The sequence below is a fragment of the Osmerus mordax genome, chromosome 7 (assembly GCF_038355195.1).
Source record: "Osmerus mordax isolate fOsmMor3 chromosome 7, fOsmMor3.pri, whole genome shotgun sequence".
Taxonomy (NCBI): Eukaryota; Metazoa; Chordata; class Actinopteri; order Osmeriformes; family Osmeridae; genus Osmerus; species Osmerus mordax.
The window spans coordinates 13,164,089-13,185,607 of NC_090056.1; the positions used below are offsets into that span (position 1 = coordinate 13,164,089).

The 21,519-nt window shown below is 45.1% G+C and overlaps 3 protein-coding genes across 3 annotated transcripts; 2 read left to right on the forward strand and 1 right to left on the reverse strand.

The window, feature by feature from the left end:
- Positions 1-1,560: 1,560 nt before the first annotated feature.
- emilin3a (elastin microfibril interfacer 3a) lies at positions 1,561-4,875 on the reverse strand. The gene is made up of 4 exons (XM_067240689.1): positions 4,736-4,875; positions 4,443-4,562; positions 3,764-4,302; positions 1,561-3,524 (listed from the first exon to the last, which is right to left on the reverse strand). The coding sequence occupies exons 1-4, from the start codon at positions 4,873-4,875 to the stop codon at positions 1,561-1,563; spliced, it is 2,763 nt and encodes a 920-aa protein (XP_067096790.1).
- Positions 4,876-10,087: 5,212 nt separating this feature from the next.
- On the forward strand, positions 10,088-15,218 carry samd10a (sterile alpha motif domain containing 10a). The gene is made up of 5 exons (XM_067240585.1): positions 10,088-10,206; positions 11,569-11,750; positions 14,208-14,376; positions 14,536-14,676; positions 14,900-15,218. The coding sequence occupies exons 1-5, from the start codon at positions 10,194-10,196 to the stop codon at positions 14,920-14,922; spliced, it is 528 nt and encodes a 175-aa protein (XP_067096686.1). The 5' UTR covers positions 10,088-10,193; the 3' UTR covers positions 14,923-15,218.
- Positions 15,219-16,350: 1,132 nt separating this feature from the next.
- On the forward strand, positions 16,351-21,383 carry uckl1a (uridine-cytidine kinase 1-like 1a). Its single transcript, XM_067239509.1, has 15 exons — positions 16,351-16,415; positions 17,235-17,419; positions 17,514-17,620; positions 18,210-18,380; positions 18,500-18,571; positions 18,692-18,881; positions 19,062-19,123; positions 19,273-19,289; positions 19,570-19,668; positions 19,774-19,867; positions 19,982-20,044; positions 20,140-20,262; positions 20,538-20,645; positions 20,924-21,080; positions 21,254-21,383. The coding sequence occupies exons 1-15, from the start codon at positions 16,351-16,353 to the stop codon at positions 21,334-21,336; spliced, it is 1,596 nt and encodes a 531-aa protein (XP_067095610.1). The 3' UTR covers positions 21,337-21,383.
- The last annotated feature ends 136 nt before the right edge of the window (positions 21,384-21,519 follow it).

Sequence of the window (21,519 nt, forward strand, 5' to 3'; positions counted from 1 at the left end):
AGGGTTGAATGGAGCGAGAGAAGCAGAGGGGAAGAAAGAAAGAAAGAAAGAAAGAAAGAAAGAAAGAAAAAGAAAGAAAGAAGAGGGGAAGAACTGGGAAAAAGACAAGAGATGATACAGTAGGTAAAGCAAAAATAGGATGATGAAGTAATAAAGATGCAGAGGGAGAAACGAATGGTTTAAGGGACTAAAAGATGGAGAGGAGCGAGTAAGTGCTTACAAAGAGATGGTCTGAAAGTGATCATGTGTGACAAGGCCCCCCTGGATACTGTGTGTGTGTGCACGTGTGTGTGTGTGTGTGTGTGTGCATGTGTGTGTCTCCTCCAGCTCCACTAACATCGCTGTGTTTTTTTCTCCTGTTCTGCTCCATTGTTAGGCACTGCATGCCTCAGCTCAGTGACCAAAACACTTCCCCATGACAGCAGTTCATCTCCCACAAATCGGTCATTTTTAATGGCCCAGGAGTCTGATGGGGCACTGGGGCTGAGGTCTGAGGCTTAATAGGAAGGTCACCCATTGCCCATCATACACTCCAATCAGAGCTAAGATGAAGTAACAGGGGGAGGGAATAGTGAGAGATACTGTGATTGGTTGCCTGACAGAAGGGCTCAGAGTCTGGCTGTCCCACCTAATGCTGGGTACACACCACAGGATAATCGGGCCGATTTCCCCCCTTCCGACAATCCTAGGTAATGTCCCGATTATCTTGATAGTTCTACAGATTATTTTTTATCAGATTTTCCCTTGGTGTGAGGTGTGTTAAGAGTGACCAAACCTGCTTGGAAGAATGTTGGAACCGCCCCGATCGCCAATCGTAAATATTGTTGAATATTTACGATCAGAAATCCTGATGTGTGTCTAGGATTTTTTTGTCCTCGTGTTTGTGGTCTCTCACATTTAGAAAATATTAAAATATAAAAAAAATCTTTTAGTGTGTACCCAGCATTAGTCGTGGCGTTTTATCATTCCTGCTTGGTAAACACTGTCCCCCTGAAGGAGGTGACAGAGAAGGACAGATACACACAGAGTATGCAGAATCATCATGGTGCTCATCTAATAAGCTTTACTGTTGGCAGTGATTGAGATACATAGTGTCTCTCTACTGCTCTCTGGTGGAATAATTTCCCCTTGTTTACTGTGTTACTGAATTTCTGTTCACATAATGTACAGCCAATAGATCAAATGATGTAATGACTATTTATTTGAAAAACAACATTTACATACCAAGATGAATGTGAATCACAAACTTCTCTGATACTTGCAATTGAAAAGTAAAAACATAATAAAAACATGTATCTTGGATACTATAAGGATATTCTAAACAATGGCTAAATCAATATAAAAATCAATCAATATAAAACTTTGGACTTGATCAAACTCAATAACACAATTTGAAATTGTCTATGGACTTGCAGTGCGATACATTTGTACAACGAACTTCTGAACATTTCCCAACATCAACATGATCAACATCAACCCCATGTCTCTGGAGTTCTAGAGAATGGCCCATTACAGCATCACTCAGATTGTGGCCTCCCTTTTACAGTAATAAGTTTCTGTCTACTGATCTCCTCTCCTCTGCTCTGGCTCCAGACTATGAGGTTGTCTCTGGTGGCTCAGCTCTAGCTTGGCTGTGCAGTTTCTCAAGCCGTCTCTCAGCTCAGACAGCTGCAGAGCATGGCTGCTGAGGGTCCCGTTGACCTGGGATAGGTGTCCGTCCGACTGCCTCTCCAGCTCCGCCCTGATCCTCTCCAGGTCCTCAGCCAAGTGACTTAGACCCTTGCATTGGCCTTCCACGCTGGCCACCCGGCCCCCCACCTCAGTAACTTCTTTCTGGACTCCCAGCGCCGTGCTCTTGCATCCCTGCACCTCCCCAGCCAGACGCCTCCTCAGCTCCTGCAGTTCTGCCTTCAGCCGGGTAAGCCTCCGCTCCCCAGCCCCCAGCATGGATGCCTGCCGGCCCACCAGCTGCACCACCCCTTTCACCTGCTGGGCCAGACGCTCCTCCCGCTCCTGCCAGGTACTGTTGGCGCGGCCCACCTCCCGCGCCACCAACCCCACCGAATCTTTCAGACTCCGGAGAGTGCGGTTTACAGAACGGACATTAAACTTGAGCACCATGAGCTCTCCCTGAAGAGAGTTCCCCTCCCTGTCTTCCTGCTGGTGGTCCTTATGGTCCAGTCTGACCAGTAGCTTCTGCAGGGTGCTGTTGAGGCTGGTCAGACTCTCAGCTTGAGCATCCAGGAGCCCCTTCATGTTGTCCTCCTCCTCCACCAGGCGAGAGTGTAATGAGGCTGCATCTCCCTGCAGGCCAGAGGGAGGGGAGGAGCTGCAGGAGGAGGTGCAGAGACTCTCAAGGCCGCTCAGCTGTCTCTGGACTCTGTCCACGTCCAGCTCCAGCCTCTGGCGGAGGGACTCAAGCTCTGTCTCCAGAGTGGGCACGGCGTGACCCTCCAGCAGGGCCGGGGCCGTCGCGTTGCCCAGCTCCTCCACTGCAGTCAGCAGACGGCCCTCCAGAGCTTTCAGCTTCCCCTCCAGACGAGCCTCCAAACCCAATCCCACCTCAGTGGTGTTCAGCAGCCTTTCTCTAACTCTGGTCTCACCAGCAGCAGTGGCACCGCTGACCCCCTTCACCTTGCCAGTCAGGTTAAGGCGGGCCTCAACGTACCCTAGCCGCCCCTCCAGCATGCCCTCCACATGATCCTTGTGCCCACCCAGCTCTACCCTCAAGTGGCCCTGGGACTGGTTGAGTCCAGCCACAGACTGCTCCAGCAGGTGCACCCTCTCAGCTAAGCCAACCATCCTGCCAGAGCAGCCCTCTGTAGTGTCCAGGCGCTGGATCTGAGCCTGGAGATGTCCTAGTTCCTTCTTCAGGCCTGTGGCACTCCCCTCTAGGGCCTGCTCCAGCTGCTCCTGTGTCTCCTCCTGTTCCCGCTGGCACTGCCGCCGCACCTCCCCAGCCTTCTCCTCACAGCGGCCCTCAGCGACCTCCATCCTCTGCTCAAACCCACCCAGGATCTCCGCCCTGCTAGCACCCAGTCTGCCATCTACCAGCTCCTCCGCAAACTTCTGGGAATCCTTACCTGCAGAGCGGGCTGAGCTATGGTCACCAGACAGCCTCCTCAGGGTTCCGTCATGGCCCACCACCATTCCTCTCAGCTCCTGCAGCTCAGCGCTCTTGACCTTCAGCTCTGTTCTGAGCTGCTCCACCCTGCTAGTCAGCTCCCCCAGACCTGTAAAAGCCAGGCCCCCATCCAGCCCCTCTGCTTCAGGGTCTCCACCAGGAATGTCCCCGAAGCCCACGACTGAGTGGCTAGAGGCCAGAGCAGGTGCAGGGACAGGGCCGGGTGAGGCAGACAGCAGGGTAGACAGCATTCTGTTGGCGTCCTCGCGTAGAGAGGCACGGAGGGCGTCTTCCAACCCTGTTAGGGTCCCCTTTAGTGTCTCCAGGCCCTGGGACAGGCGCCGCACGTCCTCCTCCATACGACCCAGACGTTCCTCAGTCTCACTGTCAGGATCCTGGCCTACAAGGAGAGTAGAATCTGTTTACATACACACAGCACACTTCCTAATCCAAACACTTTACAGTAATTCTACTGGAATGAGTAGATGAGAATTATAATACAGTAATTCTTTTGAATGAGCATGCATGTGATACTTTACCATGAACTACAATTGCGTTTTGTTTTAATGCTAAGTGTAATCAACCCATGTGGGTATGAATGTACTATGACTTTGGAAACACATGCACAGCCAATCTCACCGTCAACATCATGGCTGCCACCAGGGGGGGGTGTTTCCTGGGGGCGATGCTCACGCTCCTGTTCATGCTCATGGTCATGTTCACGGTCATGCTCATGTTCAGACTCCTGTTCAGACTCCTGTTCAGTCTCATGCTCAGGTTCATGCTCAGGGTGGTCTGCCTCAGGCTGCTGCTGAGGGTGGTGGTCTGGCTCGGGCTCCGAAGGAAACGGCTCAAAGGAGGTCTCTGTGTAGGAGGTCATGGGAGGTCCAAAGTGACGCATGGGGTAAGATTTGACATTGCTGGGAGGTCTCTTGGGTTGACTCCAGGGATTGGCCTTAAGACCAGGGTGGACAGGTGGACCCTTGAACTGTGGTCCCTTAAAAGGTGGACCCTTAAATGAGGGGCCCTTAAAAGGTGGCATCATCTTCATGGGTTGGTGGTAGGCTGGAGGTTCCTCCATGCAGCCATAGCCAGAGTATCCTGGGCAGCAACGCCACTCCAGCTCTGTCTGGGTTTTATATGCTACCTTGTAGTGTGGTTTGTACATCAGGCGATATCTGAAAGGGCATTTACAAACAAGCTCAGGTAAGCCCCTAAACTCGAAAATTGTACAGACTCAACATGGTTATGGTAGGAAAGTTCAGTGTCCATTTATTACCATGCTTCTATTGGAAATCATTTCTAAAGGATGACTCACATGAGAGTTGGACACTTCTGACCCCAGGAGCACTTGTTGTATTCAGCCTTCACATAGGGGGCCGCCCCGTCCTGCATGGTGAAAGACACGCTCTTCTCCACTACATATGCACAGTGGTTCCTAGGAGAGGAGAAGCAAGAAGCCATCAAATAACATATACTTTGGGTTTTGTGTGGTCGGTAAAAATCACCATTGATAAGGCTCGAATTATAAAAATGCCTAAGGCGAAAAATAGAGAGCATAACAAGAATATAGACAAAGAAAGACATACTGTAGACAAAGATACTACTTACTTGTGTCTGCCTGTTGGGTTCCCTTGGCCATGGTGTGGACTTGCCCCTGCCTTGTACAGATTGTATTGGTTTGGACTGTAGAATTTGGCACCGGCCAGTGACACTATCACTGTCAAGATCAGAATTGGAACTTTGTACATCTTTGTTTGTCTTTTATCCTCACGGGGAAAAGAGGCTTAAGTCCCAAAGATTTAGTCTCTAAGAGTAACAGAAACAATGAAAAGTAAATGGAGATCAGTGGACCTGGTTCCTCTGGAGTGTCCAACTGATGGGAGATGGATGTCCGTTTGGAATGCCAGCCCCCACACACACCTGCATTTCACCACAAAAGAGCCTATGGATAATTTTGTGTCCTCTCAATGACAAGGCTGTGACTTAAACACTAATGAATAAAAACCCAGATCCACAATAGAGAAGTACAAAAATGTTGTTCGGAGAAGAAAATAGAGAAAGTAAATGCTGACAGGGAAGGTGTAGCAGAGTGCCTCCTTGTCTGTGTTGACCCTGACTAAGGCTCTGGGTGTGGTGGACTCTCTGTCAGAGTGACAACAGTCTACTGTGAGCCGGGGCACCACTTGCGTCCCCTAATAGGGCCTCCCTTGGCAATATTTGCATATTCTCCTCCCACATTGCCTGCTGACGGTCACACAGGAATGAGAATGGAAGGGTACCATATCCACCATCTGTGTTCATGTTCATTACTACCTTCTTACACCCATACACACTTCTACCGCCAATACTTCAACCTCAAGCTCTTTATCCAGTGTATAGTTATTAGCCATTATATTCCCTATGTTCCTCTTTATTTAGATTAAGATAAATAAAATAAAGATTGCAAGACACATCTGTCGAAACCTGTCATGCTCAGGTAATGATAAATGACAATTCTTGTTGAGCAGTCATCACTGTCTGCATTGAGACTGCTGTTTCTGCTGTGTTCTTGTTCTTGTTCTGGTGACATCATACGCCTCAACATTGAGAAGAGTTGACAAATTGCCTCAACGGCTTCACAGTGTTGGACTCCCTAACCCCTAACAAATATTTTAAACACCTTTGCTGTACAACAAGGTAATGCTGGAAACTAAGCAAGACACTTCCTCTGCCTTCCTTTGCCCAGCATATAACAGTGAGCTACATCACATGTAGATGTCAGGTCACTTTCAATGGCCTTGAGAAGGATCTACAAACCCACAAGTCAAAACACAGAGCTGTATGTCAGTTTCCTAAGGTTGACCCACCACCAAACAGAACTTGGTTTGAAAACATATTCGTTAAAGTTGTCTCATTTTGCTACACACATACACACACACACACACACACACACTAAACCTAACGGCAAGTCACCAGGCCTGCAAACAAATAAGTACAGATGCCCTGTGTTGAAAAACACACACACCGTTCTAAATGGCTCACCAACGCAAACGAACCCCCACCCACCACTCCATCACAACACATCTTTGTTCACTAGTATTGGCTGAAGTTAATGGGAGTTTCTAGGGAATGTGCTTTATTCACAAATGTCTCAATAGTACAATTTGTCCAATTTTATTTATTTAATTCACTTTCTATATGGTAGATACTTTATACCAAAAGTTTGTTTTTCATTCATCCGGTCTCAATTTTTGAACAAAATCTTTTGAATTGGTGCGATGTCTTCAGATATCCTTGAAGGACGAATGGAACGGATTGGATGTCCTCAGCACAGGAGGCTTTTTAACTTTGAGTGATGACAATGTTTCTCTTATCCTTACAGAGAAAAATGTTTTGTGAGTTTCAGTTTGTCCTTAGATGATCGGTAAAACATTTGTATTACAACATTTAGCTTACAAATGAAAAGTGGCAGCAATAAACTCTTCCTGACAGTGCACATTGACAACCCTGTCAAGCATGTACAATGTATGATGTATGATTTATGATGAAAGTTTGAAGTCCTAACCATCACCCCTGATTTCTATTAAAATACCATGTAGGTTCAAGTCCGCAACCACAAATATGTGTACTGCTTTTTTGTCATTATTTGGTTTTCATTTCATGTTTTTCACATGTGTATAACAGAGTTAATGTGAGAGTCACACATGCTGTGGACTGCTTTCTCTGCAAATCAATCACAGACTGGAATTAATCAGCTGGCAGTCTTTCAAAAACTGAAGTAACATTGCGTCCATTATTTTAGAGCACTCTTTGGATTGGTCCTTGTTAAAGGGTCATTTCCTGTATCCTGTTTGTACCAGGGCACACCTCCTACCTGGGAACTCCCTGTCACTTGCCAGTGTACAACAACAGAACAGTGTGTATGTGTGTGCATGTGTGTATGTGTTTAAATGCACTTTAATTCCCGTAGCTATTTTACCACTTCATCCGTCAACAAGCTTTCATTGTGTAATGTAAAACATTTGAGATGTTTAACACAGGACCAATGTTAGGTCCTTCGACACAAGCACACCTTTATTCCAGCAGCCGCACCAGGCCTTTCCACCAAAGACATCTAGCAAATGATCTCACAATGTAGCAGCTGTTTCAGACTCCATTCCTTCAGCCATGGTAAGATTGACATCACTTGTTGGCTATTCACAAACCTATCATCACAGCCATTTTGAACAGGACGGGGCCCAGTTAACCTGCCTGTCCACATGCGCAGAAAAGTGTTGAGAATCCAACAAATGAATATGTGTGTGGGTGTATGTGTGTGTAGTCCAATCTGTGTTTACTATTCACACCAGAGGTCTACATTCTAAGTCTGCCTGATTGCAGACCACTTTAAGTGAGTTTTATAGCATCTCTGTTTATTTGACCGTTAGTGTGTTTTAAGAGAAGTGATTTTTTACACAGCATTTACATAATATGCATATATGTTGAGATGATATGAGTAAATAACAAAATAACCTTGTTTAAGTGTAGCAACCACTGACAAATCATTTTAGAAAATGTATCATTTTCATGGAGTTTGACAAACTATAAGTATCTGCAAATTGCAGGTTACAAACCTTTAAGCTCTGTATTATTTACAGTTGTTTATTTGTTTGCTTGTGTGTTTAAGTGTAGCCTGCATCCGTATCTGTCAGTTGACAGCCATGTGGATGAGCAAATAGGTTTAATTGATCCCACTTCCCCACAAAACCCCTTTGTCTGCAGCAGTCAGAAGAACACACTCTGACCAACAGTACCAACACTTCTAAAGGCATGGACCAACAACCACCAAGCACACTGTTTTGAAAATACAATACTTTTTAAACATGTTTCTAAATGTGCTTGTGTGTAAATGTCATCTTGTTTTGTGTGATATCTCAAAGATTGTTTTTACGGCTTCAAGGCACATCTTGATATATATTGATCCATTTGGCAAACACTGGTGTGAGTAAACTCCATGTGTTGGCAACACAAGGAGGTAGAGGTCTCCTTCCCACTTGACAGCACTGTGAGAGGTTATATGTTTGAGGAGGCTGGCCCAAAGGCTGTAGAAACAGAACACCTCTCACTAAATAGTATGCAGACATCCCAAGTCTCCCGGAAGGTCCGGGAGTCTCCCACATTTCAATAGCAGCTCCCTGACGCCCGCAAATGCTCTACAATCTCCCGGAAATCGGGGATTTTGTTTTTAGAGCGAGCGAGAGACTGTCCAATGGTCATTTCTGGTAGAGATAGGTGCAGGTTGAGGGGGTACATCATGCGTCCGGATTGCGTCAATGGGGGGGGGGGGGGGGGGGGGCACCTCCCGGAACCTCCCGGAAATTAGTCTCTGCAGGTTGGGATGTCTGAGTATGTGAGCACCCCACTGCCATGCATGAGAGGATCCATCAACAACCATGTCAAGTCTGCCCTGCCTAAGGGATGGCATGATATCTAGTGAGATAGTTTCAAGACAGTTGTACTGGTTTAAAATTGTAGGCCTCAGTGGATCAAATCAAGTTTTATTTATATAGCGCATTTCATACAAGAAGGCAACACAATGCGCTTCACAGAGGGGAAAAAAGGAGGGAAGGGGGGAATACAAACACTTACATTTGACACTCATTTTCCAGAGTTAGGTTATCTTGATCAATTTACTTGTTGAACCCTAAGTTGTGCTTGTTGTGAGGACCAGCTGACTAAAACTTTCATGTTTTTTCACCCACTTCCTGAATGCTGAGACTGCCCCCTGGTGTTGTGGCAGAGAATGGGAGGCTGGAGATTACATCCACAGTTATCTCAAGAAGACATGACAGAACACTCCTCCATCAGCCAAGTGGAGATTGCTTGCATTCAGTGTGTTCGTGTATTTCTTAATTAGAATACCATGTTTCTGGTCAAAGGCTCTAGTTTGGAAAAAATATCAACAGTAAGTTGACCAATTTTACACCGAATAACAAAAAAAGGCCCCTCACCAGAAATACTGTACTGTTAATATTTAAGGCTCTTTGATGTTCTCTCCTGTGGAAACTGTTAATTCAAAAGGCTTCCTTTCATCTTTTTACCCTCTAGCCAAGGCAAATGTGCCCAGCTAACCTAAAAGATAACCCCCCATGTGCCCACTCCAATATCAGTCCCATGCTTCCGTTGTCATGGTAACGTTGCCAAAAGCTGTGCCCATGCACATTGGCCTGTAATTAACTTATCTGTTTGTTGTGTTTTGGTGGCTTTGGTTGGCACGGAATCCATTAGAAACTAGAGTTGCAATAGTTATTCCATCCATCAACTGGGAGAGCTTAAAATGATCTTGGTTACACTTTGTTAAAAATGGCATAACTCGTTCATGGTGCTATTTTAATAGTCTAACGTCCTCAAAACCTTTATCCTGTAGCAAGTATGTGCTCAGTCCTTGGATCCGCTACAGAAAGGTCACCCCCTGGGTCTCGTGCTTAGGACTACACTAAAACTCCATCATGGCAGTGGTCCCCAGGTTACATACTTAGTGAGCTATTTTTCTTTTAAAAAAACATGGGAATTCCCTGACGTTGAGCTTCCCCCATTCTGCTTGGCCTTTCGCGTGTAAACCGCGCGCTGGCTTTTCAGCAGCCTGTTTTCAAAGTATCTGCACTGGCTGCTTTAATTATAGGGCCCCGGGCAGCACTTTGAGCGCGCTGCAACTGCCTCTTGAGAAAAACTTTGCATCTGATTCTCACGACAAGATAAACCATACTCACACATGCAGACACACACACACACCGCACCAGCAGAATTAGTCAAGCAACGTCGGCGGGGCATTCCGAACAGTCTTCACCACACGCGTAGTAACTGATATAACTAGTTGGGCGCTCTCGGCACAACGGCACAGACGTAGGCTACAGGAAGAATATCTGCGGAGTAAATAGATGAGCAGATTACATAAAGTGGTGGTTGGTATAATAAAGTTTTGGACAACCGGCTGCATGAGGAAACGGTGAGGTGAGAAACAACCTCTCTGCCTGCCTGACTGCGGTCATCGAAGACGATGAGCTACCTTTGCTAGAACAGTCACGGGGAAACAAGGAAAGCGTGAGCCATGGCTGTCGACGGTAATTTAGACATTAAATTGCATTTTGACTTCTTATGTCATAATTATGAGGCAGTGTGTCTTGATGAATATAGTTTCTTGACAAATTAAACAATACCGTTTTACTTCAGCCTGCTTGTCTGATATTGTGGTCTAACTGGTTGTGAGCAGCTTACTCTCAGTTCATGTTTTGGAAAGTGAGTTAATTGACAAACCAGGGCTGGTCAGCTGGTGCTGAAATGGACAGCACCTTTATGGTGTCCTATTAGCCATGGACTTTTTAAAATAATAAAAAGTAAGTATAGCTATATATCAGAAATTGTGAGTCATTTTTTTCCCTGAGTTTATGCATTGCAAGCCACCGTGTGTGTGGAATGTAGACAGCTTTGGATCTTTGGATCGTTGGTCCACAGGCGTGATGACATCATCATTAAAGAATTGTGCAAAGGAAGAAACATGGTTCCGTTGTCTCCTACACAATCCAGACTTACTCATGTGCTGTGGAACACAAGGATTCAAATCGAATGCCATTATAGGTTTATAATGAGTTCTGTTGGTAGGCACAATCTTGATGTTCACAGTGAAAAGTGAGCTGCCTCAGTACAGTTGATCTCTGCTGGAGGTCTGGGATGTGGGCTGTTGAATGATGCAGAGGAGCGTTACAAAGCAGGATCATCCAAAGACTTTCATTTCCATTCCATCTTCCCCTCCACCATCTATTATGCTGTCCTCATTTCAATTAAACCCTCTGTGTCAATTAGAGGAAATATATTGAAATGAGCATCACACACGGCTCAGATGGCCTCAAACACAACAAGAACGTCTACCCAACTGGCACATGAATCAGTAATGACCCTTGGCTTACTGCCAGGGTGTGTTGCAGTAACAGCCTGTTTATTCTGGTACCACTTTCTTCTATAACATTCCCACCTGCTGGAAAAAAGGAACTGTGTGTCTGCCAGTAAGATTACTTATAATGATAAGCGAAACTCACAACTGCAAACAGTGAAGTTACAATCTGATGTTCCGTTCCATATTGTGATACTTGTGTGTCTGGGACTGCCTTGGAGCTATGTGAGTACAGACTTTGAAATTCTTTGGAATTTTACCTCATAGCAGCTCAGGTATCCAAGCTATTCTTTGAAAACACCCAGTAATGAGATCATTCTGAAATGACAAAGGCCCCAGACTGTTTTACACATCAGTGACACGCAGGTTATAGTCAGCAGAAACATGGCTTTTCAGCACAAACAGTGGATAGTGAAGGATTCTCAAACCTCTAAAACCGGTAATGAGATGTGTTGCAGAATGTGCTGTTGCAGAATGTGTTGATATTGTACACAACAATCGAATTCTCAGTGTGTGCCCCCTTCTGTGTGTCCAGCTGCTTCCAGCTTCAGTTTCTGCCGTCCAGCTGTGGAGTACAGGGCGCTGCCTGAGGACTTTAAGCACCAGCTGAGCCGACGGACAGGTGGGAACCTGACCTGGCACGACGGGCGTGGTCAGAAGACAGCTGGGGGGAGGACTGTGAAGCTACTCCAACAGCCAGGGACAGAGGGTCACCAGGTAGAGAACCAACACCACCTTGGAAATTCACAATAACACAACACTTGTGTGCATGATCTTCAGTGTTCTGATCCAATCCAAAGAAAACATCGCATTGAGCTCATCAAAGGATTTTGATGAGCCATCAGTTGAGTACCTTTATCCTGCTGTGATTTAAAAGGTGCCTGGTATATAGAGGCAAACATGTCTGGAGTGTTTTCAGCATATGTGCATAAATTAATCTAGACATTAAACATTTATTTGTTAGTTAGATGCCCCTTTTGATTTGCCCCCTTTGCCTGCTCTTGCTGGTAGATAATGAAAAACCATGCCTCTTTCTCTTGCGCTTTAAAACTGTGCTTTAGTGTTTCCTTTGAGAAATCAAAGCACTTCCTTCTGATTTTAATAAGTTAGCTCTTGCTCTTGTCTTTATTGTGGATTTACTGTAGGAAACAAGACAGCTTCACAAGTTTCATTTATCTTAAAGCAGTCTTAGAAATCCTTAGTTTCCCATCATAGAATTGACTTGCGTGTAACCTTTGTTCTGATGCTCTTTAATTCATTCACACAAAGACTTTATTCAGAAAGCAACCAAACAGACACATGGTCACTGTCCATTGTTACTAATGGGCACTTTGTTATAGAGAATGGAAGTGGACGTTTCCCCAGAGGGATCTGGGGCACTCATAGGCTCTTAGAGTGGTTTAAATAGACCTGACCCTCAGTATGAACAGCAGAAGCAATGCTCTGTTGACTGAAAGCTAAGGGGAGCTATATAGAGGACAGTACTTAATGGCTGGTGTGAAGCAGGCAGAATTTGCTCTGGCGGATAACTGTGAGAGAGTGTGCCTCTCTTTTTACAACACTTGAGCACATTCATAGTTTCAGTAACCATTCATCTGCAATTTGGTCTGGCTTTGTCATTTTGCACAGTCCAATTACCGGTTCTGATGATCTGATGAAGTGAATTGTCCTTGTTATACAGTTTTACAGCAGTCGCTAAGAAAGTCATATCTTTTGAGCTCAAAATTGACTTTTTAAATCCTGTTATTGCGATGTGCCCTTGCTTTTGTCTTCAGCCAATGAAAGGATCCATGAATGGGGGTTTCATAATACTGGATGGAAGCTTTGGCAAAGTTGCAGTGAAAATATTGTTTGTTCCTGTTCTCTGGAATAAAGGCAGACTGTGGTGTTTGTGTTCTTCTGTGTGGAAAAAAGAGATCAGCACTTTCCAATAAATTACTCAACTCTGGTGATCCTGTACTGTACAGAATGATCAAGAGGATTAATAGGAAACGGCTTGTTTGGTAGAGAAAATGAGATATGAATGCAGACTGTTTACTGTCAATGTTTCTTCATCCTTACCTTACCACTAGATAGTATTTTAAAGGTTTCCGATGCAAGTTTATGTGAATTGACTTAGCTTTTTGGCTATTTTGTCTTTCTAACTGCAGAAAGAGGCAGGGCCCTAAACAGGGTGCGGTTCCACTCTCATGTCTTCCACATTCAGAAGTACTTTGTTTAGGTTGTCAAGGCCATGCTGCAATTTAGACAATTTATCCAGTCTGTTACTGTATGTCATTCCTATGGCCTTTTTCAATGATCTGACGCACACCTCAGAACACTCATTTGTTATATTATTGTAAAATAAAAACCATGAAGAGAGATTTGTTTGCTTGATGCTGGTCACTTTGATGTATAAAGCTTGGCATGAGCTCAGCAGGGCCAACCTTTAAAACTTTAAGTAGGATCGTCCACATAGGATGTGAAGATTAGAGAAGAAGAGAAGACTGGAGGCATGGATTTTTTTTAAATAGAATAAATGATGAAAGACTTCATTTGATTAGTTGCCCGCTTTTCCACATACTACATACTACTAAATTTAGGAGTTTGGTTCTAGGATGGATTAAATTTATCCAAGAACTAAAGCCGATGTATGCACCTTTAGCTATTGCAGAACATCTCAGAACTATTGCATGTTCTTCTTCTCTCAGAAGTATAGTTTTGATCTGCACGGGGACCTGTACGTGATAATCCTCATTAATGGGTCTTAGTGTGCTTCCTTACATTCTAACATGTTAATAAAGCTCTGTGGCACCTCCGTCTGCGTGGAAGAAAGAGTGTACAGAGTTTTAAAAATATAGTGTGTAAGCACAAAGGGAGTAATGAATCTCTACTGACGTTCATACATTTGGACTGAGATGCATCATGCTTGAGAATGATGACAGGGAAGTGGTCTCTTATGTACAGTGAGGTAGGCCCCCTGGGTGTCTCAGCCCACTGCCTGATGGATATGTTTCAGCATGAGTGAAGTGGTGGGCTGGCATACCCTGAGACACCCAAGGTCAAAGATAGAGCAGACACACATAAAGTGATAACAGTACGGAGGAAAAGTCAAGAACTATAGAAAAATACAGCAACGGGGCACATGCAGATGTTTCAAGTCCCTTCCACTCATAGTCTTTGTGTTCATTACAGTATCGGTCAAGTAACTCCTATGGGATATACCACACTAGCCCCACCCAGCCCAGCCTGATCCGGCCTGTAGTACTGTGGACTCAGCAAGATGTCTGCCGATGGCTGAAGAAACACTGTCCTCACAACTACCTCACCTACGTCGAGGCCTTCTCCCACCATGCTATCACAGGTAATAATGGCAACAGGGTGATCTGAAGCACACAAAGCTATGCCTACATCATCATCACAAGGGGTTTGAGGATCATGTTGAACTGTTAACAAATTTGTACCAAAACATGTTTATTACAGCAAATGTATGCAGTGTCTCAGATGTCTTTGCTCCCACCAGGCCGTGCTTTGCTACGTCTGAATGGGGAGAAGTTGGAGAGGATGGGGTTAGTGCAGGAAACATTGAGACAGGAGCTCCTACAACAGGTTCTGCAACTGCAGGTGCAAGAAGAGGGACGCAATCTGCAGCTGCTTAGCAGAGGTGAAAATGGTGTGTTTGTGTGCGTGGCTTGTGTGTGTGGGTGTGTGTGTGTGTGTGTGTGCGTGTGAGAGAGAGAGACAGACAGACAGATAGAAAAAGAAAGAAAGTATTTATGAGCATTTATTTGACTTAATTTGAGTGATTGGGAAAATAATTAATGTGATCATAAATGTACACAATAATAGTGAAACTGCACTTGCACTATTCCTGTATATGTTTATAGGCTCTTTTGGAAACCTATCATAACAGATCTATCAACTCCAGACTACAAGAAGTGAATACTCTGGAATTATTGGACTTCCTTCAACCGTAGCCTGCCGGAAAAGTGAAGTACAAGGAAAGCAAGAACATTGTGTTCACATTACAACAGGGATTTCTCTTGGATTTGACAGTGTGGAGATCATACATGAAGGAACTAATGCATTGCCAGCTCCAGTTCATTTTCGGTGTGGTCAGTTGTAATGGTTCCACAGTTTTCACCCATAAGCCTACATTTGCTGTGCAAAATGTATGTTTTAAATAATCTAGTCTGCTAAAATATAACTCTCTACGTCTCTCTCTCTTTCTCTCTTTCTATTGCTTTATCTGTAGTAAATCTCGTTCACAAACCTTTTTTCTGAAAAAATAAATACATTGTTTTTATGAATTAACATATTGTGGCCCTGTTTGGATGTTAAAGCAAGAAACAGAATGGATTCGTTTTCTCATAGAATTGTAGTCTTGGCGAGAAACTAGCCTACATTTCCCACAATCCTGTAAAAATGATTACGGAGAATTCATGGCGTTTGCCATCCAGTACCGACTTTGAGGGCGCAGGATCCCCATGGAAACGGAGTGCGGAAAAAAGATGTCATCGCGCTCGGACAGGTAGCCTTTGTCTCAAATAGATATTTAACAATATTTCTCCAATTTGCTTATTGTGATCAAACGCATAATTTAGGATCTCATTCAGTACTCCTATGCTGTCTTAACCGGCAGTAGCCCTGTAAGCTTTGTGACCTCGTTTTCCTCCCCCTCGAGAGCGCAGGGACCGGGTGTTGGATACGCCATAAATCCCACCTGCTCCGATCATTGTTCGAAGTATTGAATCTAATACTTACAGTTTCACATGGGCGATAAGTATTATTAATTATGGACGTGATAATCACACTATGTCAATGTAGTCGCTGCTAAGTGTATTTTATTTGAAAATTTTATAATTATTTAGGTTTATCGTTATTAAACTCTCTCAAACAGCAAAGAGCAGTGTTTCCCCGTCTATGCATTTTATTTATTTAGAGCATGGCAGCCATGTCTTGGTAGTCCGCTTCCGTCTGTTGTCATGGACCATTATTGCACTCGCTTGGGACAGGATCGGCAGAGGATGTCCCTTGCTTATAGGTCTCCAAAAATACCAGCCAAACAGCGCTCTGCAGTCCGCGTGTTACTGTGATCCTCTTAAACTCAGAACATTTGTAGTTGGAAAGGAGAGAGAGGTAGCTGGGGCATTGTCTCCTTACCTCAAAATGACAGGGTAGGTCACTAGTGGTTTTGCCACAATGTATACTGCCTTAGCTTTCAGAGTGACACACCTCCCTGAATGTTAGTGAGAGTGTCCAGCTGTGAGATACTGTGGGATAGTTGCCTATAGAAGCTGAACTGGAGAGCAGTTGGAAGTCCTTCTCTGAGGCAGACATGACTCTGCCAGACTACACAGGGGCAAGAATATCAGGCTGCTGGTCTCTCAGACCTGACTGCAGGTAAGAGCCCTGTATCTACTGTGGTTATGTCCTCTGAGTTGTAGAGATTTGTTATGGGCAAAGGGAGCTTGTGCACTATGAATGCTGTCTTTGTTGTGATCAGGCAAGCAAAGTAAGGGCTATAAATAGGCATTATGCTCAGTGGGTTGAGTCTGTTGGGTGAGGTCAGTGCTTCCCAACTCTAGGTGTTTTATAGTTGCAGTGGGATGAATGGTGGGTATACATGAGTTCAGCCACTGTGGTTGAACTAACTGTTTGTCAGGGGTTATTTCATTGGAAGAATTTTTTAACAATTTGTCTGACGTTTGCTTGGCAGTTGTCTTAACCACTTGCTAGAACAGGAGATACATTTCCTGTTCTCTAAGTATGCAAACTAAGTTGACATTTAGGCTTCAGTTTTACTTGATAGTAAATAGGGCTGTAGGATTAATACTATAATCAGAGCTTGTAAGAACTTGTGCTTTAGTACAGCACAGAACATTAGATTAGCCTCCCTCAGAAGGATGAAATCAACAACTTCTATACTCTGCTCTCTCCTCCATCTAGAAGGGAACTACAGCTTTTTCTTACAGCTTTTTTTCAAACATGTTTACATATATCATGTCACTAATCTGTGGACAATGATCTAGCCCTACATCCCTCGCACAGATTCATTATTTACAAAATATCAGGTCAATATACGCTCATTCACATGAATGTTTTGGAAACACTCGTAATAGCATGACTCAGCATTTGCCAAACTCCCCAGTGTGTTGATCAACAGCTCAGGGTGATGTAGTGCTTCTACCTGCTTCTACCTGCCCTTGCTGTCTGTTCCAGTGGAAGTGGGGAGGACTCGTTGGACCGGCTCCTGCCCCCCATCACCACCCCCCGCAGGAAGAGCATGTCCCTGAGTAAGACTGAGCCTCCGCTGCTCCGCACCAGCACACGCACCATCTACACCGCTGGCAGACCCCCCTGGTATGATGAGCACGGCACCCAGTCCAAAGAGGCCTTTGTCATCGGTATGTGGGTAATGAATGCCATTGTTACCAATATAATGCTAATCCAATACCATGGATGCTGAGTTAAACACGTGGACCTCGGTTGGCTGTGTAGGTCTGTGTGGGGGAAGTGCTTCAGGGAAAACCACAGTGGCCAATAAGATCATCGAGGTTCTGGATGTGCCCTGGGTGGTTCTTCTCTCCATGGACTCCTTCTACAAGGTGACATGACTGAATGTGTAGGATGCTCCTGGCCTCAGTTCCAATTAGCCCCACTGCTTTCTTTCTCTGTGTTCAGAACATATTTGATATACATGTGCGAGTGTGAGGATACACTACCAGTACCTTAACATTTATTTGACTGTCCCCAAATCACCATCTAATATCATTCTAATTACTGTAGTGATTACTATGGAATTTCCATAATTCTAGATAACCCTGTTGGTCTTTAGGCACCAAGTGTCATTCTTTGTGTCTTAAGTTGGTTGGCTTGAACCTGTGATTCAGGCTATCCAGAATCCTACTGTGCTAATGTTGTTAATCACTTGGTTCATTCCGAGTCTGTCCCACATGGCCTACTAATCCCTTGCATGCCCTCTGCCCTTTCTCTTTATAGAACAGCCCTTAAGTATCCACTCACACATATCAATATTCCCATTCAAACTTTCCTATAGTGAACACGGACAGTGTTTTCCATTCACATATACACACTCACCTCAGTGGTGACGTTCCTTTGACATGAGTCCCTTTTCCATCTCCATGAATGTGCTGTAGTTTCAGTGTGCTGAGGATAGTATCCTGTCCTCTGTAGGTCTTGTCTCCTGAGGAGCAGACATTGGCAGCCAGTAATGATTACAACTTTGACCACCCTGGGGCTTTCGACTTCGAGCTGCTGGAGGCCACACTGCGCAGACTCAAACAGGGCAAGAGTGTCAAGATCCCAGTGTATGACTTCACCACACACGGGAGGCAGAAAGACTGGGTAAGCACAGCACCACACTCTAAATATCAAAATCTAAATATTGGACTTGAGCAGCAGCTTATGCTGTGAAGCATATTCTGGTGGGGGACCAAACTCAAAATTCTCTCTCCTTGGTGTAGAAAACGGTATATGGTGCCAGCGTGATCATCTTTGAGGGAATCATGTCATTTGCAGACAAGGAGCTTCTGCAGGTAAGACAGAGGGCCTCTGACATTCAAAGATAGGTCCACAAAAAGAAAAAGCCAAGCACTCTTGCGTCCAGTTCACAGTGTCAGAGGTATTCTCAGTGCTACAGTACTGTGTGTCTGCAGCTGCTAGACATGAAGATCTTTGTTGACACGGACTCAGACATCCGTCTGGTGCGTCGACTGCGCAGGGACATCACCGAGAGGGGAAGGGACATTGAGGGGGTCATCAAGCAGTACAACAAGTTTGTGAAGCCAGCCTTCGAGCAGTATATTGAGCCCACCATGCGACTGGCTGACATAGTGGTGCCTAGAGGTCAGTGGTGGTGCCTGGCGGTCGATACATCCGCAGAACTACTGAACTGTCTCTACACAGTAACCCTGCAATAACAGCCTGGCTTTTTCCCAGTTCCCACTTCATCCTCTCCTGTTTCTCTCTCCCTTTTTCTCTCACTCTTTCTCTCTCTATCTCTCTCTCCCTCTTTCTTTTCCATAGGTGGAGGTAACATGGTGGCCATTGATCTGATTGTTCAGCATGTCCACAGTCAGCTGGAGGAGGTGAGTCAGGAACAGCTGCACTGAGCCTTCTGATTCATCAGAGAAGGGCGCCACCCTGTGGCAGAGTAATAAAGAGATTTCCCAGTATGTCTCTCCTTCAGACTATCTTTTCTTTCTCTCTCCCTTTCTCTGTGTTTCCTTCTATGCAGCGTGAGCTCAGTGTACGGTAAGCCTGAACATCTCTCCTGATCTTTCCTGTGTATGGTACCTTCCAGCTAGCTTGTACTGTATGTTGTAGTTGTGATTCATTGTTTATTTAAATGACATGCCTGGCAAACAAATCTCTCTCTCTCTCTCTCTCTCTCTCTCTCTCTCTCTCTCTCTCTCTCTCTCTCTCTCTCTCTCTCTCTCTCTCTCTCTCTCTCTCTCTCTCTCTCTCTCTCTCTCTCTCTCTCTCTCTCTCTCTCTGTCTCTCTCGTTCTTTATCTTTCTATCCATGGTCCCAGAGCTGTGTTGGCATCAGCCCAACAGACCCAGCCCCTCCCCCAGACTCTCAGTGTGTTAGAAAGTACGCCCCAGGTCAAAGGTCTACACACCATCATCAGGTTAGACACCACCAGATTGTCATGCTCACATGGCACCTCCGACCCGGCTCTGTGTACTGATGCTCATCAACAACCCTATGCTTCTCTTCCTCCTCTCCCATGAAGGAATAAGGAAACTAGCCGAGACGAGTTCATCTTCTACTCGAAGAGACTGATGCGCCTTCTCATTGAGCATGCCTTAACATTTCTACCCACTCAGGTGTGTATGTGTGTTTGACTGGACACGTGTTTACCTAATGACATGCTGTGTTTGGCTGCGACATGGTGAGGGACATGCATGTGTGTGACTCTGCTCTGCTCCCCTCTGTGACAGTCCTGCAGGGTGCAGACTCCACAAGGCGAGGAGTATGAGGGGCGCAGCTACAGTGGGAAAGGGGTGAGTTACACCCCCATGCCACTCCTTCGAGGGAAACATCCGTCATCATGTCCTTTAAGTTTTCATCCTCATGCTAAGCCTGTTCCTGTGCTCAGATCACAGGGGTGTCTATCCTGCGGGCAGGGGAGACCATGGAGCCTGCCCTGAGAGCTGTGTGTAAGGATGTCCGTATCGGGAAGATTCTTATCCAGACCAACCTGGACTCAGGAGAACCAGAGGTAGGCGGGTGAGGGAGAAAGAGAAGTCTGATATTTATAAATGTACCGCTCTGACGTGACTATGTGTTTGCTTCATTTTCACCGCTTGCCATTTTAATTGCCTGTGGAATTGTATCTTGAAAAAATCCTCAAAATAAAAATGCAAAAAAATCTCTTATTTATTTCTATTTTATTCCACCTCACGGAGTTGTCTCCTTGGTAACTAGATTTGCCCCTTCCTGATTTTGTTTCTATGGTAACCCTGTGTCTCCTCCTTCTCTCCATGGCCTTGCCAGCTGCATTACCTGCGTCTGCCCAAAGACATCAGTGAGGACCATGTCATCCTGATGGACAGCACCGTGTCTACAGGCGCTGCAGCCATGATGGCTGTACGGGTCTTACTGGTGGGTGGTACCATTGACATACACACCCCTGAACATGACCCACCTATCAGCTCCCTAATGTAACCTATGTTAACATGGTAAATACAAGTAGGCATTGATAGAGCCCAAGGTTGAACCTTTTCTACTCAAAATGTTTCTATGCAAAGAAGAAAAACTATGGGCTCTACTTACATAGGATAAATTATTGAGGACAAAGTCACCATCTCCACCTTTACACAAGGTGGAGTTACGTGATCAATAATAATGTTGATTGCTGTGATTGCGCTGTGTTTGTGCAGGACCATGAGGTTCAGGAGAGTAAGATAGCCCTGGTGTCTCTGCTGATGGCGGAGCTGGGGGTGCACTCTGTGGCCTACGCCTTCCCCAAGGTCAAGATCATCACCACAGCCGTGGACAAGAGTCTAGACAACATGCTGCAAGTCATCCCAGGGATAGGTAGGTCCAGCTAACACACAGGCACATGGGCCACATATCTGAAGTCTACTGAAGCTCTGGTCTTGAACTACATTTGAACACAGAGGTGTGACCACTGGTCCTTGCATCTTTGCTCTTATATCACAACCTGTTATCAACAGTGTATCTCACTCTGTGTCTTTGTTTTGTCAAAGGTGACTTTGGAGATCGCTACTTTGGGACAGATGGGTCGTCCTGTTGGAGTGATGAGGAGGACCTGGAGAGAACCTCATGCTAACACATTCTAAACCTAACATGGGAGAGTTTCAATTCAGGTATACACAACCATGCTATTCCTAATTCCCCTCAGGTCATACTCTGCACATACAAAGATAAACATACAAAGTCAATATTCTGTATACTGTATATGAAGATATTTTGTATTGTATTGTAGCGATTTTATTAGACATAGTAGTTCTCT